This window comes from Parathielavia appendiculata, assembly GCF_033297405.1.
Source record: "Parathielavia appendiculata strain CBS 731.68 unplaced genomic scaffold N657scaffold_7, whole genome shotgun sequence".
NCBI classification, from domain to species: domain Eukaryota; kingdom Fungi; phylum Ascomycota; class Sordariomycetes; order Sordariales; family Chaetomiaceae; genus Parathielavia; species Parathielavia appendiculata.
The window spans coordinates 213,915-229,025 of NW_026944226.1; the positions used below are offsets into that span (position 1 = coordinate 213,915).

Sequence of the window (15,111 nt, forward strand, 5' to 3'; positions counted from 1 at the left end):
GAGGCCAGCCGAGCGCCGATCCAAGACCACCGAACTCCACAACCTCGACCGGGCCGTTCCAAGTATTCCCAGCCCAACGCATCACGGTTGAAGAGACATCCCGAACGCATGATTTTTAAACAGTGAAGCTGGCCCAGCTAGCTCTATCATCCACTGTGGCAAGACATTAATCCCAGGAAATGCAATGCTCTAAGATGCCCAAGTATTCACAGAACAAGACGCAATGCCCGCTCGCAAAGCAAGTAGACAGATTCAAGAAACAGATACTGCCAACATGCCAACCCAAGTGCCGCTGGAAAACCGAACAACCAGACCCTCCAAGATAGAAACCATGTTCTCCTTCCATATACCCGGACATCCAGACGCCGCTTAGAGCTCGTCTCCATGAAACTCAACTGCAGCCGACACTCGCCAGCAAGCATCAGCCAGGCTGCGGCTTCCTCCTCTTTCATTAACATTACCCGGCTGGAACAGCCGCTCTATCACCTGCACTCTCTCGCCCGAGTGTATCCTCAATTATACCCCGCCTCTTCACTGCCGCCAGGAGCACCAGCCCGGGACGGCGAGGGAGCACTCTCCAACATCTCAATTCCCTTGACCCCGGCCCCAAAATCCAAGATCAATATTTTGGGATCCTGCCCGGAGCTGACAATCCTCCGGTAATCACTCTTCGCACTTAGCACCCAACTGGAGTGCCACTTGGGGAAATCCAATAGCGGCTGGCCCGTCTCCATATCCCAAACCTTGATATCCGAATCATAGCTCCCGCTGACCAGCCTCCCGCTGACGCTATCCACATGCAAGCTCCTGACGAGATTCTCGTGCGCCTCCATCTCGCGCACGCACTCGCCCGTGTTGGCGTCCCAGATCCGAATGACCTTGTCATTGCCCGCGCTGGCAATGTAGCGGCCGTCCTCCGAGAATTGGCTGCACGCGAGGCCCTTCTTGTGGCCAAGGAACTCGCGAATGTTTTTTCCCGTGTCGATGTTCCAGAGCTTGACCCGGAAGTCGCCGCTGCACGAGACGATGGTGTTGCCGCGCATCTGCACGGCGTTAACAGGGCCCGAGTGCCCGCGCAGCTGGCGGAGGAGCGCGCCCGTCGCGCGGTCCCACACGCAGATGGACACGTCCTTGGAGCACGTCACGATGTGCTTGTCGTCGAAGACGAGGTCGAGCACGGCGGCCGAGTGGTGCCGCAGGCGCCGCACGGGGCGGTAGCCTGCCGCGAGCGAGTATATGATGCAGGTCGAGTCCGAGGAACCCGTCACGAGGATCCGGTCGTCGTACTGCAGGCAGAGGATCGAGGCTTTGTGGTGCATCGGCGGCGCGTAGAGGGCCGGGATGGAGTGGTACGCGCGGAGCGGAGGCCGGGGAAGGCCGTCTTTGTTCGCGGACCCGTCGATGTCGGGGATGGTGGCGTAGTGGACCGGGTTGTTGTGCTCGTCGTACAGAAGGTTGAAGGAGCTGTCGTTGACGATCTCGGGCGGGCCGATGATGAGCTTGCAGGCGAAGGTGTGCATGTCCCAGACGCGAATGGTGCGGTCGCGGGAGCCGGTGATAATTTTGGATCTGGCAAGGAGTTAATGCGGTCAGGAGAAAAAAAGGGGTGTTATGGGATAGCGTACTCATCGAACTGAAGGCAGTAGATGCTATCTGTGTGGCCGTTCAGATACACCGGCCGCGCCTTGCCTTCTTTCCAGCGCCTGTCGAGCTCAGTCTTAACCCTGTATATCTCCTTCCAGTCGTTCGTAGGCTGGACTGGGGGCACGCCCAAACCGGTTCCCGGCTTGACAGGTCCGCTTGTGGCGTAGGTTGTCGTCTTCTCCCGCAGGAACGACTCGCGCCAGATGTGCTGGTTCCTGATCACGTTGTACCAGCCGGAGCATACTCTGCTGGCCATGTTGAGCGTCGGCGCGTCAAGGAACGCCAGGATCTGGATTGCCAACTCCATCGGCAGCTGCGCGATGAAGTCAATCTTTATGATGGCGGTTTCGTCGCGCTTCAGGCCGGTGTCCACGTCCACATCTGAGTCAACTTCGTCGCCGGGGACATAAGCCTCCATCTCCGAGCTGGTGAGGGCGATCCCAATCCCGCTCTCGTGGTCATCCAGCGCGTGTTCTGCAAGCCACCCCGGGCGTGGGAAAGGTCCATCCATGACATCGTAGGCGTGAAGCCCATTGCAAGCAATCGCAGCGGCTTGCCTCGCCGCAGCACCGGTGTTACGTGGGATGATCGGCGGTTGCTCACGAGAGCCGGGGACTGGAAGTGTCGGCGATTCGATCGGGAAGAGGTCGTTGTCGAACCTGTGATCATCATATCCAGTGTAGAGCACCCGCGAGTGTCGGTGGAAGCTGGTGGCTTGCCGCAGCCGATGCCAGGTGGATTGCGAGGTTGTCGGCCGCGGCACATGTGGAGACGCGCTGGAGAACTGCGGCCGTGCCGGGTGGCCATCGCTGTCGAATGTTGTGGCGGCTGGTACCGAGGTCCGCCGCTGAACAAACCCCTTGACCCCGGATTTGAGCGAGATGGAAGCCCGGCGCAGCATCCGCTTGAAATTGTAGTGACTCTGCTTTGACGAGCTCGGCGCAAGATAGGTGTCTTGTTGACTACCAGAAGCATGACTCTTGCTCTTCTCAAGTGACAAGGTCGACAGGTCCGAATACCCGGCATCTGCGCTGGAAGCGAGGAACGCCGACTTTGGGCGTTGCCGCCAAGGAAGCGAGACGCTCACGCTCCGAAGTCGTCGCGGGAAAGGCGGCTGCCCGATGTGGTGGGATTGGCCGTGCGGCGGCGGTCGCATCGGGATGGCGGCAGCAGCGCCGGAAAACATGGCTTCTTGAGCGGGAAGCCAATCTTGCATCTGCACAATTCTGCGCGTGTTCGAGTCCGCGGTCGCGGTGAAAGACTCATCGATCGGCCCGGAGGCTTGCGATGCAAGAGCGTGCGGTGTCGAGCTAAAGGGCGACATCTTCGAAAATGTAAAGTCTGGTTGATGTGATGCACACGCTGCCAGGACTCGTTGATACTACTTGGTCGCGCTGCCCTTTTGAGATGGGCAGAAAATTACTTCTACTCTCTCTTCTTCGGACTCACTCCCTGCTTCGGGTGGCGCTGGGGTCGGGCGAACCGCGGCTATTTTTTGGCAGATTCGAGACCGTCAGAGGCCGGCCGCAATGCACCGCATCGAGTCGATCTGTGCAGGAGCGCGGTGGGGACGGGAGAGTGTGAGACTGGTTTCTCTGCGCAGAGATCGCGGAGCCGGGGGCGAATGAGAAGAGAAAATGAAACGCAAGATGCCGCAGTGGGTGGGCTGTTTTGGGCGGCGAGTCAGGACTCAGGGGATCGAAAAGGCTGCTCCTGGCGATGCGTCCAGACACTTTCAGGTTCACACTCCTTGCACGGTGCGTTCGGCTGTTGAAAGCATCGAAACAATAGAAATCTTTCAGGGCCGGAAGAATGGAAACACACAATCAACAGCTGCGGCGATGAAAGGGAGGCGAGTGCGGCACGGCACGCCATGGCAAATTTGTTGCTGCAGCTGTTTTGGGTTTGGAGTTTGGTTGCCGGGGCCAGGGTTCGAAGGCCATACCTGAAGAAATCGGATGAATCAGGCTTGGCACGACAATGTTTGCTGTTGTTCAACCGCTCAGAGCACCTTTCCATCAGAGGGAGAGCTGACTGTTTGATTCATGTTACCGTCGGTAGGGCATCCTTCTCAAATATTACTCCCTCAATGCTAAGGTAGTGCCGACCCAACATCATAAGTTCCCGTCATAGTCTTGTGATGATGACTTTGAATCTCTGCGGGGATGTCATTGCTGCTTGGTTGGAGATTAGCAGTGTGGGGACGACCTGTCAAAGGCTGGGGGGAAAGTGGGGGGGGAGCTGGCTTTCAGCCCTCGCCTTGTTTCCCGCCCAGCCGCAAAATCAGTTTCCGATTTCTCCTGACTACCTGATCGTCGACACTGGCAACCAAAGGCAGACTTGCTTGACCCATCCCATAGTTATGTGCTGTAACAACTACTCTGAAGAATCTCTACCTTTTGGTTTTCATACCTAGTACCCGGGCTTGCATTATGTGCGATAACGATGGTTTTAACGTCTCGTCGAAGGATAATTCGTTGGCAGAGAAGTATCCGAAGTAAGGCGCCCCCAACTTGACATCTCCATTGAAGTGCAGCTGCATGTCCCCTATTTCACCCACTACCTGGATGATCAGGGACCCCCAGCACAATGAAATCAGATTATATTTGTTGGCAGGAGTGAGTCCCTCACAAATCTTGCTCTGAAAGGTACGCCTGACCATGAAGGAACACACTCATGGCCATCAAAAATTGGTGGCGATTATGCGATCCGAAGGACTTCCGGACGGTTTAGGGAAATAATGGTTGGGACTGAAAAGGCAACCGTAACATAGACAAGAAAATCCAGCTGTAGAACTGTGATAGTGGTTATAAGGTGAGCGAGCCTTGGGAAGATGTGGATTAAGTAAGTCTGAGAGACCGTAAGTCTTTGCATCCTCCCTTTCCTTTTGAACCTGGCTTGATGACCAGTCTTTGCATCCACATCTATGTTGCTCATCCGATTTCTTCAAGTGGAAACCGGGCTAGTTCTTTGTCAAGAGACAGCACTGCAGGCTTCTAGGAACGGCATTACCTCTTGTCGTCGCCATATCGAGTTGTTAGGATGTGATAGAACGCGCCGTAATAGTCTACCATTTGGCCAACCTGAAGCCAGCGGCTGCAGGAGCACCGAAGGCGTATGGAAACTTGGTAGAAGCCCCGTTCCTCGGATTTTCGACGACAATCCCGGTCCGCATTGTTGACGAATACGCTCTGCAACAGGCCAAAACAACACGGTAGGCTCCCACAGCAAGGCATATACGTGGGCTACGTCGCGGACGGGATCGTAGTGCGGGCAGAGCGGGCTCCGGGCGAGGGCCACGGGGCATAGGAAGCGGATTCGCTTACCTGTGCACATTCTGATAGAGGTGTGGTGGTTCCTGGTTTTCTGTAGGTTGGTGTAAGTGGGGCTAGGGAATGAATGGCGTTGCTGCTATGGTAAGGGTAGGTAAGGATCTGTATGCGATGATAGACCGCGTTTAAATATTTGGAGAGAGTTGCTTTGATGGATGATACAAGGCGTGTACACAGGACAGTTGGGCAGGGCAAGGTGGTTTGTTCAAGGACATTCTGCTGGTCACTAGGGTAAGCTGGGATGTGAGCATCAAATGCAGACAAGGTCCATCGAGTCATTACAATGGATTTGTTCAAACTGACCTTTTTCTCCCCAAATCCCGTTTTACCTCAAGACAGCCCGTCAAATGCGGTATCCCAAAGTGGTTGCATATATTCCGGAATGTCTCTGAACGGACATGAGAGTGGTCCTTGAGTTGCATCCACCGAGTTCATGGTTACGTTTTTGGAGCATGCTGGTTTCAAAGGACAGGTAGTGAAGTGGTACAAGTGCCTTGTACTAGATGGCCACCATTGTTCTCAAAACCCTCGAACGTTTCATAGCACGCATACCTACTTTGGCTAGCCACAAAGGCCTCAAGTTTGTAGATGAACCAACCAATGCTAGAACTGGAAGCATGTCTATTGACATAGTTAGCACAGGTTCAGCACAATCTCCCCATTCCCCTCAGGCTTCAAGGCGGTCAAGTCAGATACAAATGGAAGCTAAGGCACGCAGAGTGTCTCCATCCTCGCAGTTACTGACTCAATCCTCTTCCCGCAACACCAGCTCCCAGTCGTACTCCTCATCCGAGTCCTCCTCACTATCATCCGAGTCGTCATTCTCGGCTTCATCCTCAGAGTCGTCCTCCATCTCGACACCGCTGTCATGATCGTCATCCTCCTTCTCCTCCTCCTCCTCCTCCTCCGAATCACTCACATCATCCTCCGAACCAGTAAGGTTAGGGTTAGGCCCTTCCAAGGCAACAAACCCCCACTTTTGGCAGTCGGGGCATTTCCGTTCTTCGTTGTGCCACACGACGCTGCCAGTGGGCAGATCATGCCCCTGAGGATTACTGCATTCCTAGGGGTTGTTTCGGGCGTGGGGGAGAGCTACGGGGCAGAACAAGCGGAGCCCCTTGGCGGTGCACATTGTTGAGATTAGGGGTGTTGGTTCCTTAGCTGAGGTGCTGTCGTAGTTGTTTGATGGGGCCTAGGGATAGATGGTGGTGTTGTGACTTCAGTTCTGCAGAATGGATAAATGATGGTAGAGTGTTGGTATGTGGGATGATAGGTCCTATTGTGGGACCAAGAGTCGTTGATTGAGTTGATCAAGTGGTATTTGAAGATAAAGGTACAGTACCAACCCATTGTTCTCGGACAGTTCCTCGGCGACTTTTCTTTATTCATCCATGACTGTTCGCTGTTAAAAACGCACTGAATGAGATCTGTACTGTACCTAAGGCGGCGTAAGATAACTGCATATGGTCTACTCAATCCTTCTCTGCTACCGTGACCTCACCCTGCATATTCACCCCGATATCTACCCGTCCCGTAAACCAGCAGCGCCAAGAGCAGTCAACGGCTCAACCAACCACTTATACGGACGCCCTTCTCACTCCTTAACTCCGTCTCCAACCGTGGCCCCTCAGTCCTCCAGAAGGCGAATACCGCGTCCAGACAGCCAATGCAGGTGAGTCAACCAAGACAGCCAAGTACCATTTCCTCACCCTCCTTCTCAAACTTTCTTATACTCCGAACCACTCTCATCATCGTTGATTTCACAGTCCGATTCCGAGGCCCGCCCAGACCGGGGCCTCGTACTCCGACATATCATCGTAAGACTCGGCCCCACTCAGCTTCCATTCGCACACGACGCATGCCTCTTCAAAGATGTCGTGCCATTCAATCTTGACGAGACGCTGCAACACACAACTCCCGCGTACCTCAGGTTGTCCGGCGTACTCAGGGTTGCCGCAGTACACAGCTTGAATTGGAACCGGAAAGCGACCACCTCCAGGACAGTGCCTGGCACCCCCTGTCGTACCGGCACCATCATGTCCGTCTTCTTCATGGTTGCCGCAGCACACAATCCTGGGATGATCACAGCAGTTGGCATGGACCGCGCCACGGACAGGGTCGTAGTCAGGGCAGAAGGGGTCGGCGGCGGCGGCGGCGCCGACGGAGCAGAACCAGCGACATGGTTTTCCGGTTTGAATGCACATTGTTGACTCGGAGATTTGTGGTGTTGGTTTCTTGGCTGAGGTGCCGTGGCGGTTTCGCGTTTGATGAGGGCGTAGGGATTGGTGGTGGTGTGTTGTGACTCCATGTTCAGTTATTGCAGAATGAATATAGGGCGTTTACCAGGTAAATAGGGTAGTTGAGAGTCTGGTAGATTGGAGTTGGCATGAAGGACGATATGTACAGTTCTGTTGTTGCCCGTACTGATTGGTCAGGACAAAGAGTTGTTGATAGAGTCCATTCATGTCTGCATTCTATCTAGTGGTATTGGAAGACAGGTATAAACGGGCCATTGTACTTCGACGGTCCGACCTGTTCCAACTTCCAGCTCTCCCGCATCACATATGACTGTTCGACTATCAGCTTACAGTAAGCTCGACTGAGACGGCAAGGTACTCAGAGCACTTTGGTAAAGTACCTTCTTTGCATGTGCATGTGGTCTAAGAAGACTGAGAACCTGGCAGTCTAGTATGGTCCTTGAGTTGAGCACCCGGAGCAAATGATAGAGTGTGGCAACAAGAATCAAATACATCGGTAATCTAATCGGTAATCTAAGAAAGCGATCTTAAAGAGTCGATATGGAGCATATCTTCAAGTTCTGTCGTCAAGTCAGACCCATTCGCTCCAAGCCTTCAAGGGGGACAAAAGATGAAAAAGGTGTGATGAAAGGGTTAGGGTTGTACGCCATCTTCGCCGGCTTCTATCCACGAGCGTCAGGCGCTGCTGTGGCAGTGCTGTGCTGAGATTTTCCCATTCAGCAAGCATTGCGGATTGCCAGGCTGTGCCAGCAAGAATGACACGTTTTGGCATGAGTCTTGTCTGCACTTATTAAGGAGACCAGCGCTGTCTCACCCTTTCCAGTTTGAACACCTCCCATCTTTCTTGAAGAGCAAAACTGAGAGTTATGCATGATGACTTCTTTGCCCTTCCGCCCTTGCCAGGACGACTCGCAGACCCCCGCTCTCGAGAAATCGGTCCCAGAATGTTCACTCCTAGTCTGTGGACTGCCGACTTCCATGGCAGTTGCCCATCTGAGATGGGAGGCTGACCCAGTTCCCGTCAAGAATTGGGCCGATGGCAGGCTGAAGACTGCGACCCTTGACGTTCTTGACCGTTCTCTCACCGTATTTCGCTACTTTCGCCCACACAACTCGCACGCCGCCACAGTCCGTATGTTATCCTATTTAGTGAGTCCTTCTGAGTGTCCATGAACTTTTACTGATACCTCCTAGCCCCTCGTCGTCTTCACGAGCGTTTGAACCTGTTGAACGCCAAGTCCGGGTTCCTCTTCGTCCACGACCCTTCCAGCACAGACATCGAAGAGTCCATCCAGTGCATGCGCCGTTACATGGAGCTGCAAGAACTGCACGGCGGCAGAGGCTTCTGGGTTGTCATCAACACCCCGAGGGGAGCTCTCACTCGAACTGGCCGCGACAGCATTGCCGCCCACTTTGACGACGAATTGCGCAATTACTCCGAACTGAACGACACTCTAAAGAATCCCAGTGATTTCGGTCGCTGTGTCCTCCAACTGCCAGTCGTGGATGCCTGTCGAGTAGTCGGCGAGGCCATGCTCACTAGCCCACAAATCTATCGCCCCAGGGTCTCGGGGGACAGCATCAAAGCTCCTGGGGAGCGGTCTGACCAAGAATTCTGGGTTGCCTTCCGCCACGGTCGCCTTGTTCCGTGGAAGCACAAAGATTACATCAGAGCCGCATACTTGACGCTCCTCCGTCGCGAGAACAACGACAAAGGTCTGCTCGAGGTGGCCACAAATTTTGCCGCCGACATGCACAACTTCAAACAACGAGGCTCCCAGTTCCAACTACTCCCGGAGTCAAGGTAACTTTCAGTTACCAAATAGGCTCCAAGTAGAGAGACTGACGCGACGTAGGACCCTGACAGTATTCTGGCTCTACCAAGTCAAGCTGGCTATGTGCGCCTTTCGCGTCTACCATGACCACTTGCCCGACCCCATCTCTCTCAAACGCGTCATCCATTTCTTCCCAGAGCTCATGGACGAGAAGCTGCCCGACACCTACTACACGTCAGCGATGCTGAAGTCGCCGTACTCCGAGAAATTCTGGATGCTGCCGAACTTGCGCGAGCTCGTCGAACCTCTGAGTCACGAAGATCCAAAGTTCCGTGAGCGCTTGACAAAGAAGCAGCCCGGAGACCCCAACCGCCTCCTCCGTTTTGCGTTTGCAGTGGTGAAACGTTACCTCCGACCTGGCGAAACACGTCGACGCAGCTGGTTCATCAACTTAGCCTTTTCCTCGTTGCAGAAGTATGCGATGCACCTAAGGTCGGCCGAGCCGTTGGCCGCTCCTTTCTCGGAGACACAGTCGTACTTTTACATCCAGTTGGTGCACGCTGCTCTGTCGCAGTTGCTCAAGGCTGGAAAAAGTGGGCTCGTCCAGGAAATGAGCTACGCCCTGTTCAAAGACACTTTTGGAATCTCGCCCTCGACTTGGACAGCATACTACAGCCCCAAGCTGTGGGACAGCCTCGAAGCTCGCGGACGCTTTGTACCGCCAGACCTGAAGCCGCTCCCTGACTGCATACATACGAGCAAGTTCCGCTTCGCCTCCGACCTCTGGGCTGCCGAGCTCAACGAGCCATTCAAAAAAGCCGGCCTCATCCCCGAACTCCCCTCCCTCGAAATCCTCCACTTCCACCAATCCATTATCCTCGAAGACGCCAAATCCCTCCTCCCAACCCTCCCACCAGCCGAAGTCACAACCCACGTCCACCTCCTCCAATACATCCACACCCACCTCATCAAACCAACCCACACCACCAGTCCCTCCAGTGTCACCCGCGCCTCTCTCCTCCCCCTCTTCCGCTCCCATCTCTCCCTCCTAAAAACCTCCTCCCCGCTCCCCAAACCCCATGTCATCAACACCCTGATCCTCGCCCTCCACTACCTCTCTCCACCCGAAACCGAAAACCCAGACTACAACCCCCCACCTGCAACCACCCGATTCAACTTCAAGTTCCGCCCCTCCCACACGGACCCGCAAACAAAAAAATTCATCATCTTCCACAACTGCCCCTGCCACGCCGACCTTCCCATCATTCCCGACGACACCCGCCGCTGTCTGGCCGTGTATTATCCGCAGCAGTACCCTTACGACCACCCGCCGCAACTCAAGCACGGATGTGAGTGCCACGAGGACGAGGAGGTGGATCAGGATGCGTTTGCGGCCGTGTGTGCGGAGCAGTATTGGGAGCGGGAGGTAGTGGGGAAGAATAGTAGAGGAGGGGGTTATATGCCGTTCGGGAAGGGGTGGGATCGGATGAAATGGGATGAGTGGGTGCTTGGTGAGGGGGGGTTGGTGGTTAGTTGGGATCGGGCGTGGAGGGTGGTGGAGGGGAGGGAGGGGGAGTTTGGGGGTGGGGAGTTGGTTATGGACATGGAAGGGGAGGGGGATGTTGGAAGGGAAGTTGGTAGTGGTGAGGTGGCGGGAGGTGATGAAGGCGGTCAGGAGGTGGGAGGTGGTGAGGAGACGGGAGTTGGTGGTAAAGATGATAATGGAGACGTGGAGGGTCGGGATTGGGATGGAAAGACGTTTGCTGGCGAAGAGGAGAATGGGGATGATTGGGAAGTTGTGCCGTAGGAGACGGTTTGTTGGGTTGTGCCGGGATTGGAGGACCTGCGGTAGTCCCATTCATCATGCCCCTCGTTGTATTGCCGGTTGTGGCCATTATGTACCTTAGGGAAGGATGAGGAGTTCCCAAACATGCCCCTTTGGTTTGATGTCAATGCTCTTGCATTCGCATTAGAAATAGTAGCACGTGTTATGGGACTCTAGCTGACGGCCTTAGAATTGAACCTTGAGGCCTTTTCCCAGCCTGACTTCTTTCTCGTTGCCCAACTCCGTCGGACTCTGCCACACCCCTCAACAACCTGACATTTTGCACCAGGGACGATGCCTAGTCTTGCGGCCTCCTCAGGGGTAACGTTAAACGTGCCAAAGATGTCATGCTCGTCAGTCTACCTAGATCCTCGGGAGGCCAGATTCTCTTCGGGTATGATGTTGCCATATACGCCCGTCGGGGAGTACGCGGAGCCGAGAAATGTGATTAAGGAATACAAGCCTGATGAATGAACTTGAGGAGCTCCAAATGATTGAGGCCCGCAGCGGTTGCTAGCCTCAAGGCTACTACAATCAGTCATTCCACTTTCCATCTGCTGCTGTGCTTGTGCATGGCCTTTATCTTCGCATCTTGTATAGTTCAAATCGTAAGCCTTGGGTATATTTACCAGGGCTGTTGACTGAACTGGTATGGCCTGCCCTCACTATGAACCTGCAAAGCTTTTCCAGATAGCTTAAGTAGATTATACACTTCGAGCCTGTCGCCTTTCCTTGGTCAACTCCTTGACGCGCCTGATCAGATTCCTAAAGGTTACGCGCAATCAGCCCATGCGCCTGGTAGGGTAGATATTGAGGTGGTCAAAAACCCCACATCGAATTGGAACCGAAGTCAACATCTCGCATTCATCTCAGCTGGCTTGTCTTACTGATTCATGTACATATCCACTCCTTGGAATACGCTGCTAGCCAGTTATGCGCGCAAGCCCCTGAAGACAGACAAAGCCAGATGTATGTCCGGCAAGGGCTTGGAGACAGCGTTGAACACAACCTGTACACGACGCTTCTTTAACTATTGCCTCGAGGCTACAGTATCTTCTTCAAGTTTCCATCCAACTGAGAGCCAAAAATAACCAAAGACCATATAAACCACACGGTGCCAAATTGTGGTCTAATTACATGCCATAACATCCAACTCAAAAACGCAAGAAGCTGAAAGATAAACAAAAAGCCATCAGTCATGAGCCGTGAACTATAAGCCCCCCTCCCACTACAGTTAGTTGCCTCGTATCGACGCGGTACCATCGGCAAACCATTTTATGGCGCCTTCATTTCCATTTCCGCTTCTCTCTTGTCCTCCTTTCAGCCCCCCGGCCCTCGACTCCTGCGTTGCCGAGTCGGCAAATCTTCCCCGGACAAATGGCACCAAAGGTAGCTCTGTCAAGCAAAGTCTCCAGTATGGCATTCTCAGGTCTCGACCCTGTGACAAACGTCACATTCAAGGTCGAGCAATATGTCCTCCCTCTGACGGCCTCGGCCCGGCACTTCTTCCGGGCGCACGGCTGGCGCCGTGTTTGGAACCGGCCATGGGCGGCCATAGCGTCCTCATCCTTTATGGGATGTCGAAGATGTCCAGGGAGCAGGAACTCTACACTTGCAGAGAATGTCGCAACTGACACAGCGTGTTCAGATTGCAGTGGTTCAAGGCTGTCGCATGAAAAGGTCAGCCAAGCGCTTAGGCCTCAGGGTGATCAAGGTAAGCTTACAGTCATTCATCCTCTCCACGAGCGGCGGTGCGATCCCTGGACCAGTCCGTGGGAAATCTTTCCCATGGCGTTCAGGTGCTCCTGGGCATCCTTGATGTATTGGAGCGTCTGCGGGTCATCCGGCTGGGTGCAGCTTTGCATAAAGGCCTGGAGCGCCTTCTGGTGCTCATACCACTCCTCGACCTGGGGATTCGGCTCGGGCTGCTTGGGAGCCGAGGCGACGGTCTCCGCTGCAGCCTTAGTCGCCGACTTCCGGGAGCTGGACTTGTCCTGCATCGGCTGCTTCTCCTGGGCATCGCTCTTTCTCTTTCGTCCCCTGGCGGACGTGCTGGGTCCTGAAGGAGGGGGGGAGGCTGGCTGGACCGTCGTTCCATTGTCGTTGTGCACGCGCCGCATGTGGTCCCTCAGATTCCATTGCCGAGGGAAACCATGGCCAGCGACGGAGCGCTCACAACCCTCGTAGGTGCACAGATACGGCTTCTCCCCGTGACCGTGCATGGCGTGGGCCTCACGCTCATGACGCAGAAGGCAGGCAGTGGATGAAAACCGGGCATTTTGGCAGCCTTCAACCTTGCAGCGGTAGGGCTTGAGGTGAGAATCCACGAATTTGCTGCGGCTGCGGTCAGCAGAGGGCAAGGGGGGAATGCGGGCAAATTCGTCTTACTCGTAGTTGCACTTGAGCTTCTCGGGCTTGTGGTTGCAGCTCGCCTGGCCCTCCCATGGGCAGTGGAAGAGGCCGTCCGCTTGGGGAAACGCATTCTTGTAGAGATAATGGTCCCGAGCAGACTCACCTTCGCCGCTCAGACGGCGAGAGCCGAACGCAGAGTGGGGCAGGGCAAACCCATCCTCTCCCATGGCGGGCATAAGGTTCCCATGCAGGTGGTCTTCAGTGTTGACATAATGCGAAACATCTGATTTCCGGTTCATACTGCGGTGCGTAAACGGTAAGAAATTGATCCGGCGAAGCATCAAGTTGGGCTCGCTGCTTACCTGGGTGATTGGCCTGGCAGCGCCGGCGAGTTGGAAGTCTGGCTTTCTCCGGGGGAAGACGCAGAAGGGACCGCGGACCACACGTCATCAGATCCATCCTGAAGACCAGGCGAAGACATCCGGGAGTCCACAGGACTCAGCGAGCCCCAAGAGTGCGGGGACGCCGCGACCAGACCAGCATCAAAGATCTGGGGGTTCACGTGCTGGGCCACGGCAGCGCCAAGGTCTCCAGTGTAGGGCAGTCCATCCGGGAAATGCACAAGGCCAGGGTAAAAGGCAGCGCCGTTTACCTGGGGGGAGACAGACAGAGTGTCCAAGTCCTGAGCAAGATATTGCTGCACATCCATGATGCGGCCCTGGCCGTAGGCCGATGTGTTACCTGACATGTCAAGCTTTGACATCTGCGAAGACGCCTGAGACAGAATCGATTGGACTCTGGGTCGGCTCTTCTTGACTGACTGTGCAGTGACCTTGGCGTTCCTGTTCTTGTGGCTGCCCGTGGAGCTGCGAGAAGCCCCTCTCCGCATGGGCTCGGCCTTCAGAGCCTTGCTCTCGACTGCAACGGCAGGTGTCCATCTGGCCTGAAAGTCATCCGCGGCATCCAGGTGATCCGGCTTGGGTGTGTTCTGTCCAAATGGAAGCACGAAATCCTCGGCCTCTCCGGTGTAATAGTCTCCAGCATCTGCAAGCTCAGGGAAGTTCTGTGATCCTTCAACTGTCGTGTCCCAGGACGAACCGGCCAGGTCCGCTGGTCCTGTATGACAATAGGAAAACATCCCAGAAGCATTCGAGGCAAGCATGTTGGGTTGAGCAAAGCTGTAGTCGCTGCGCAGAGGTTAGTGTGCTGTTCAACCACTCTTTTGTGTGTCAACTCTCAGATAGCTAGACAATACGAAAGGAAATGTCATCAGATGGCACAACTTTGTTCCTGCAGTCGAGGATATGTTAGTTGCAGTTTCAGGGCATAGCACGGGGAGTGATTACAAACCAAGCTGATTCCAGATTGAGTCAGATGCCGGCGTGGCGAAGTCGTCCAAGTCCAATGGAAAATACATGATAGATCCGGCCATAGAGCAGTTCTCGTCCTTGGTAAATCCTGCAGGGGAAGCCTCGTCCATGGACATCCGGAGGCGAAGGAAACGTTGTTGGCTGCGCTGGAGCTCAACGATTCATCACATGGGGCTTGTTGTGTCGTTGAGAAGTCGTCCATCAGGCATCGCAGAGACAGCATCCGGAGCAGTGGCCATAGAGCAATTGTCGAAGTATCCCGGATGGGGCTGTCCGCAAAGTGAGAGAGATCCGGGCAGAAGTCGACGTTGATCATGGCGCTAGGGACATCAAGGCCTAGCCCATTTTCTCGTTTCACATTCCAGTGTCTTGCGTTCCAGAGAAAAAGCTGGATAGACCACGGCGAAAAGGAGTAACAGAAGAGATCCGTATGACGGCCAGTTCCCAGTGGTCCAAGGCTGACGTGATTCATGACGAAAAGCAGTGCACGGAGGCGTCCTGGGCAAAAGAGGAGGGGGCCCTGAATATCTGCGAAAGGTCCAGTCCGGCAAGTGT

The 15,111-nt window shown here is 54.8% G+C and overlaps 6 protein-coding genes across 6 annotated transcripts; 1 reads left to right on the forward strand and 5 right to left on the reverse strand.

Annotated features, from left to right (window-relative positions):
* Positions 1–512: 512 nt before the first annotated feature.
* On the reverse strand, positions 513–2,968 carry N657DRAFT_634262 (WD40 repeat-like protein; the record flags this gene model as incomplete). Its single annotated transcript, XM_062791264.1, has 2 exons — positions 513–1,569; positions 1,626–2,968. 2 exons carry the CDS (start codon positions 2,966–2,968, stop codon positions 513–515), a joined length of 2,400 nt encoding a protein of 799 aa, XP_062646818.1.
* Positions 2,969–4,711: 1,743 nt separating this feature from the next.
* Positions 4,712–6,108, reverse strand: N657DRAFT_634263 (uncharacterized protein; the record flags this gene model as incomplete). The annotated part of the gene is made up of 5 exons (XM_062791265.1): positions 4,712–4,835; positions 4,971–5,010; positions 5,533–5,597; positions 5,741–6,039; positions 6,073–6,108. The coding sequence occupies 5 exons, from the start codon at positions 6,106–6,108 to the stop codon at positions 4,712–4,714; spliced, it is 564 nt and encodes a 187-aa protein (XP_062646819.1).
* A 494-nt stretch (positions 6,109–6,602) lies between these two features.
* N657DRAFT_645771 (uncharacterized protein) lies at positions 6,603–7,535 on the reverse strand (the record flags this gene model as incomplete). The annotated part of the gene is made up of 2 exons (XM_062793007.1): positions 6,743–7,535; positions 6,603–6,648 (listed from the first exon to the last, which is right to left on the reverse strand). The coding sequence occupies exons 1-2, from the start codon at positions 7,178–7,180 to the stop codon at positions 6,604–6,606; spliced, it is 483 nt and encodes a 160-aa protein (XP_062646820.1). The 5' UTR covers positions 7,181–7,535.
* N657DRAFT_445789 (uncharacterized protein) lies at positions 7,370–7,858 on the reverse strand. Its single transcript, XM_062787410.1, has 2 exons — positions 7,615–7,858; positions 7,370–7,559 (listed from the first exon to the last, which is right to left on the reverse strand). Exons 1-2 carry the CDS (start codon positions 7,726–7,728, stop codon positions 7,455–7,457), a joined length of 219 nt encoding a protein of 72 aa, XP_062646821.1. The 5' UTR covers positions 7,729–7,858; the 3' UTR covers positions 7,370–7,454.
* Positions 7,859–7,956: 98 nt separating this feature from the next.
* N657DRAFT_672102 (uncharacterized protein) lies at positions 7,957–11,032 on the forward strand. The gene is made up of 4 exons (XM_062795620.1): positions 7,957–8,366; positions 8,429–9,038; positions 9,091–10,358; positions 10,668–11,032. The coding sequence occupies exons 1-4, from the start codon at positions 8,105–8,107 to the stop codon at positions 10,814–10,816; spliced, it is 2,289 nt and encodes a 762-aa protein (XP_062646822.1). The 5' UTR covers positions 7,957–8,104; the 3' UTR covers positions 10,817–11,032.
* Positions 11,033–12,486: 1,454 nt separating this feature from the next.
* Positions 12,487–14,829, reverse strand: N657DRAFT_445859 (uncharacterized protein). Its single transcript, XM_062787411.1, has 6 exons — positions 14,537–14,829; positions 14,470–14,476; positions 13,549–14,373; positions 13,223–13,486; positions 12,559–13,168; positions 12,487–12,499 (listed from the first exon to the last, which is right to left on the reverse strand). The coding sequence occupies exons 1-5, from the start codon at positions 14,670–14,672 to the stop codon at positions 12,565–12,567; spliced, it is 1,836 nt and encodes a 611-aa protein (XP_062646823.1). The 5' UTR covers positions 14,673–14,829; the 3' UTR covers positions 12,487–12,499; positions 12,559–12,564.
* Positions 14,830–15,111: the final 282 nt, after the last annotated feature.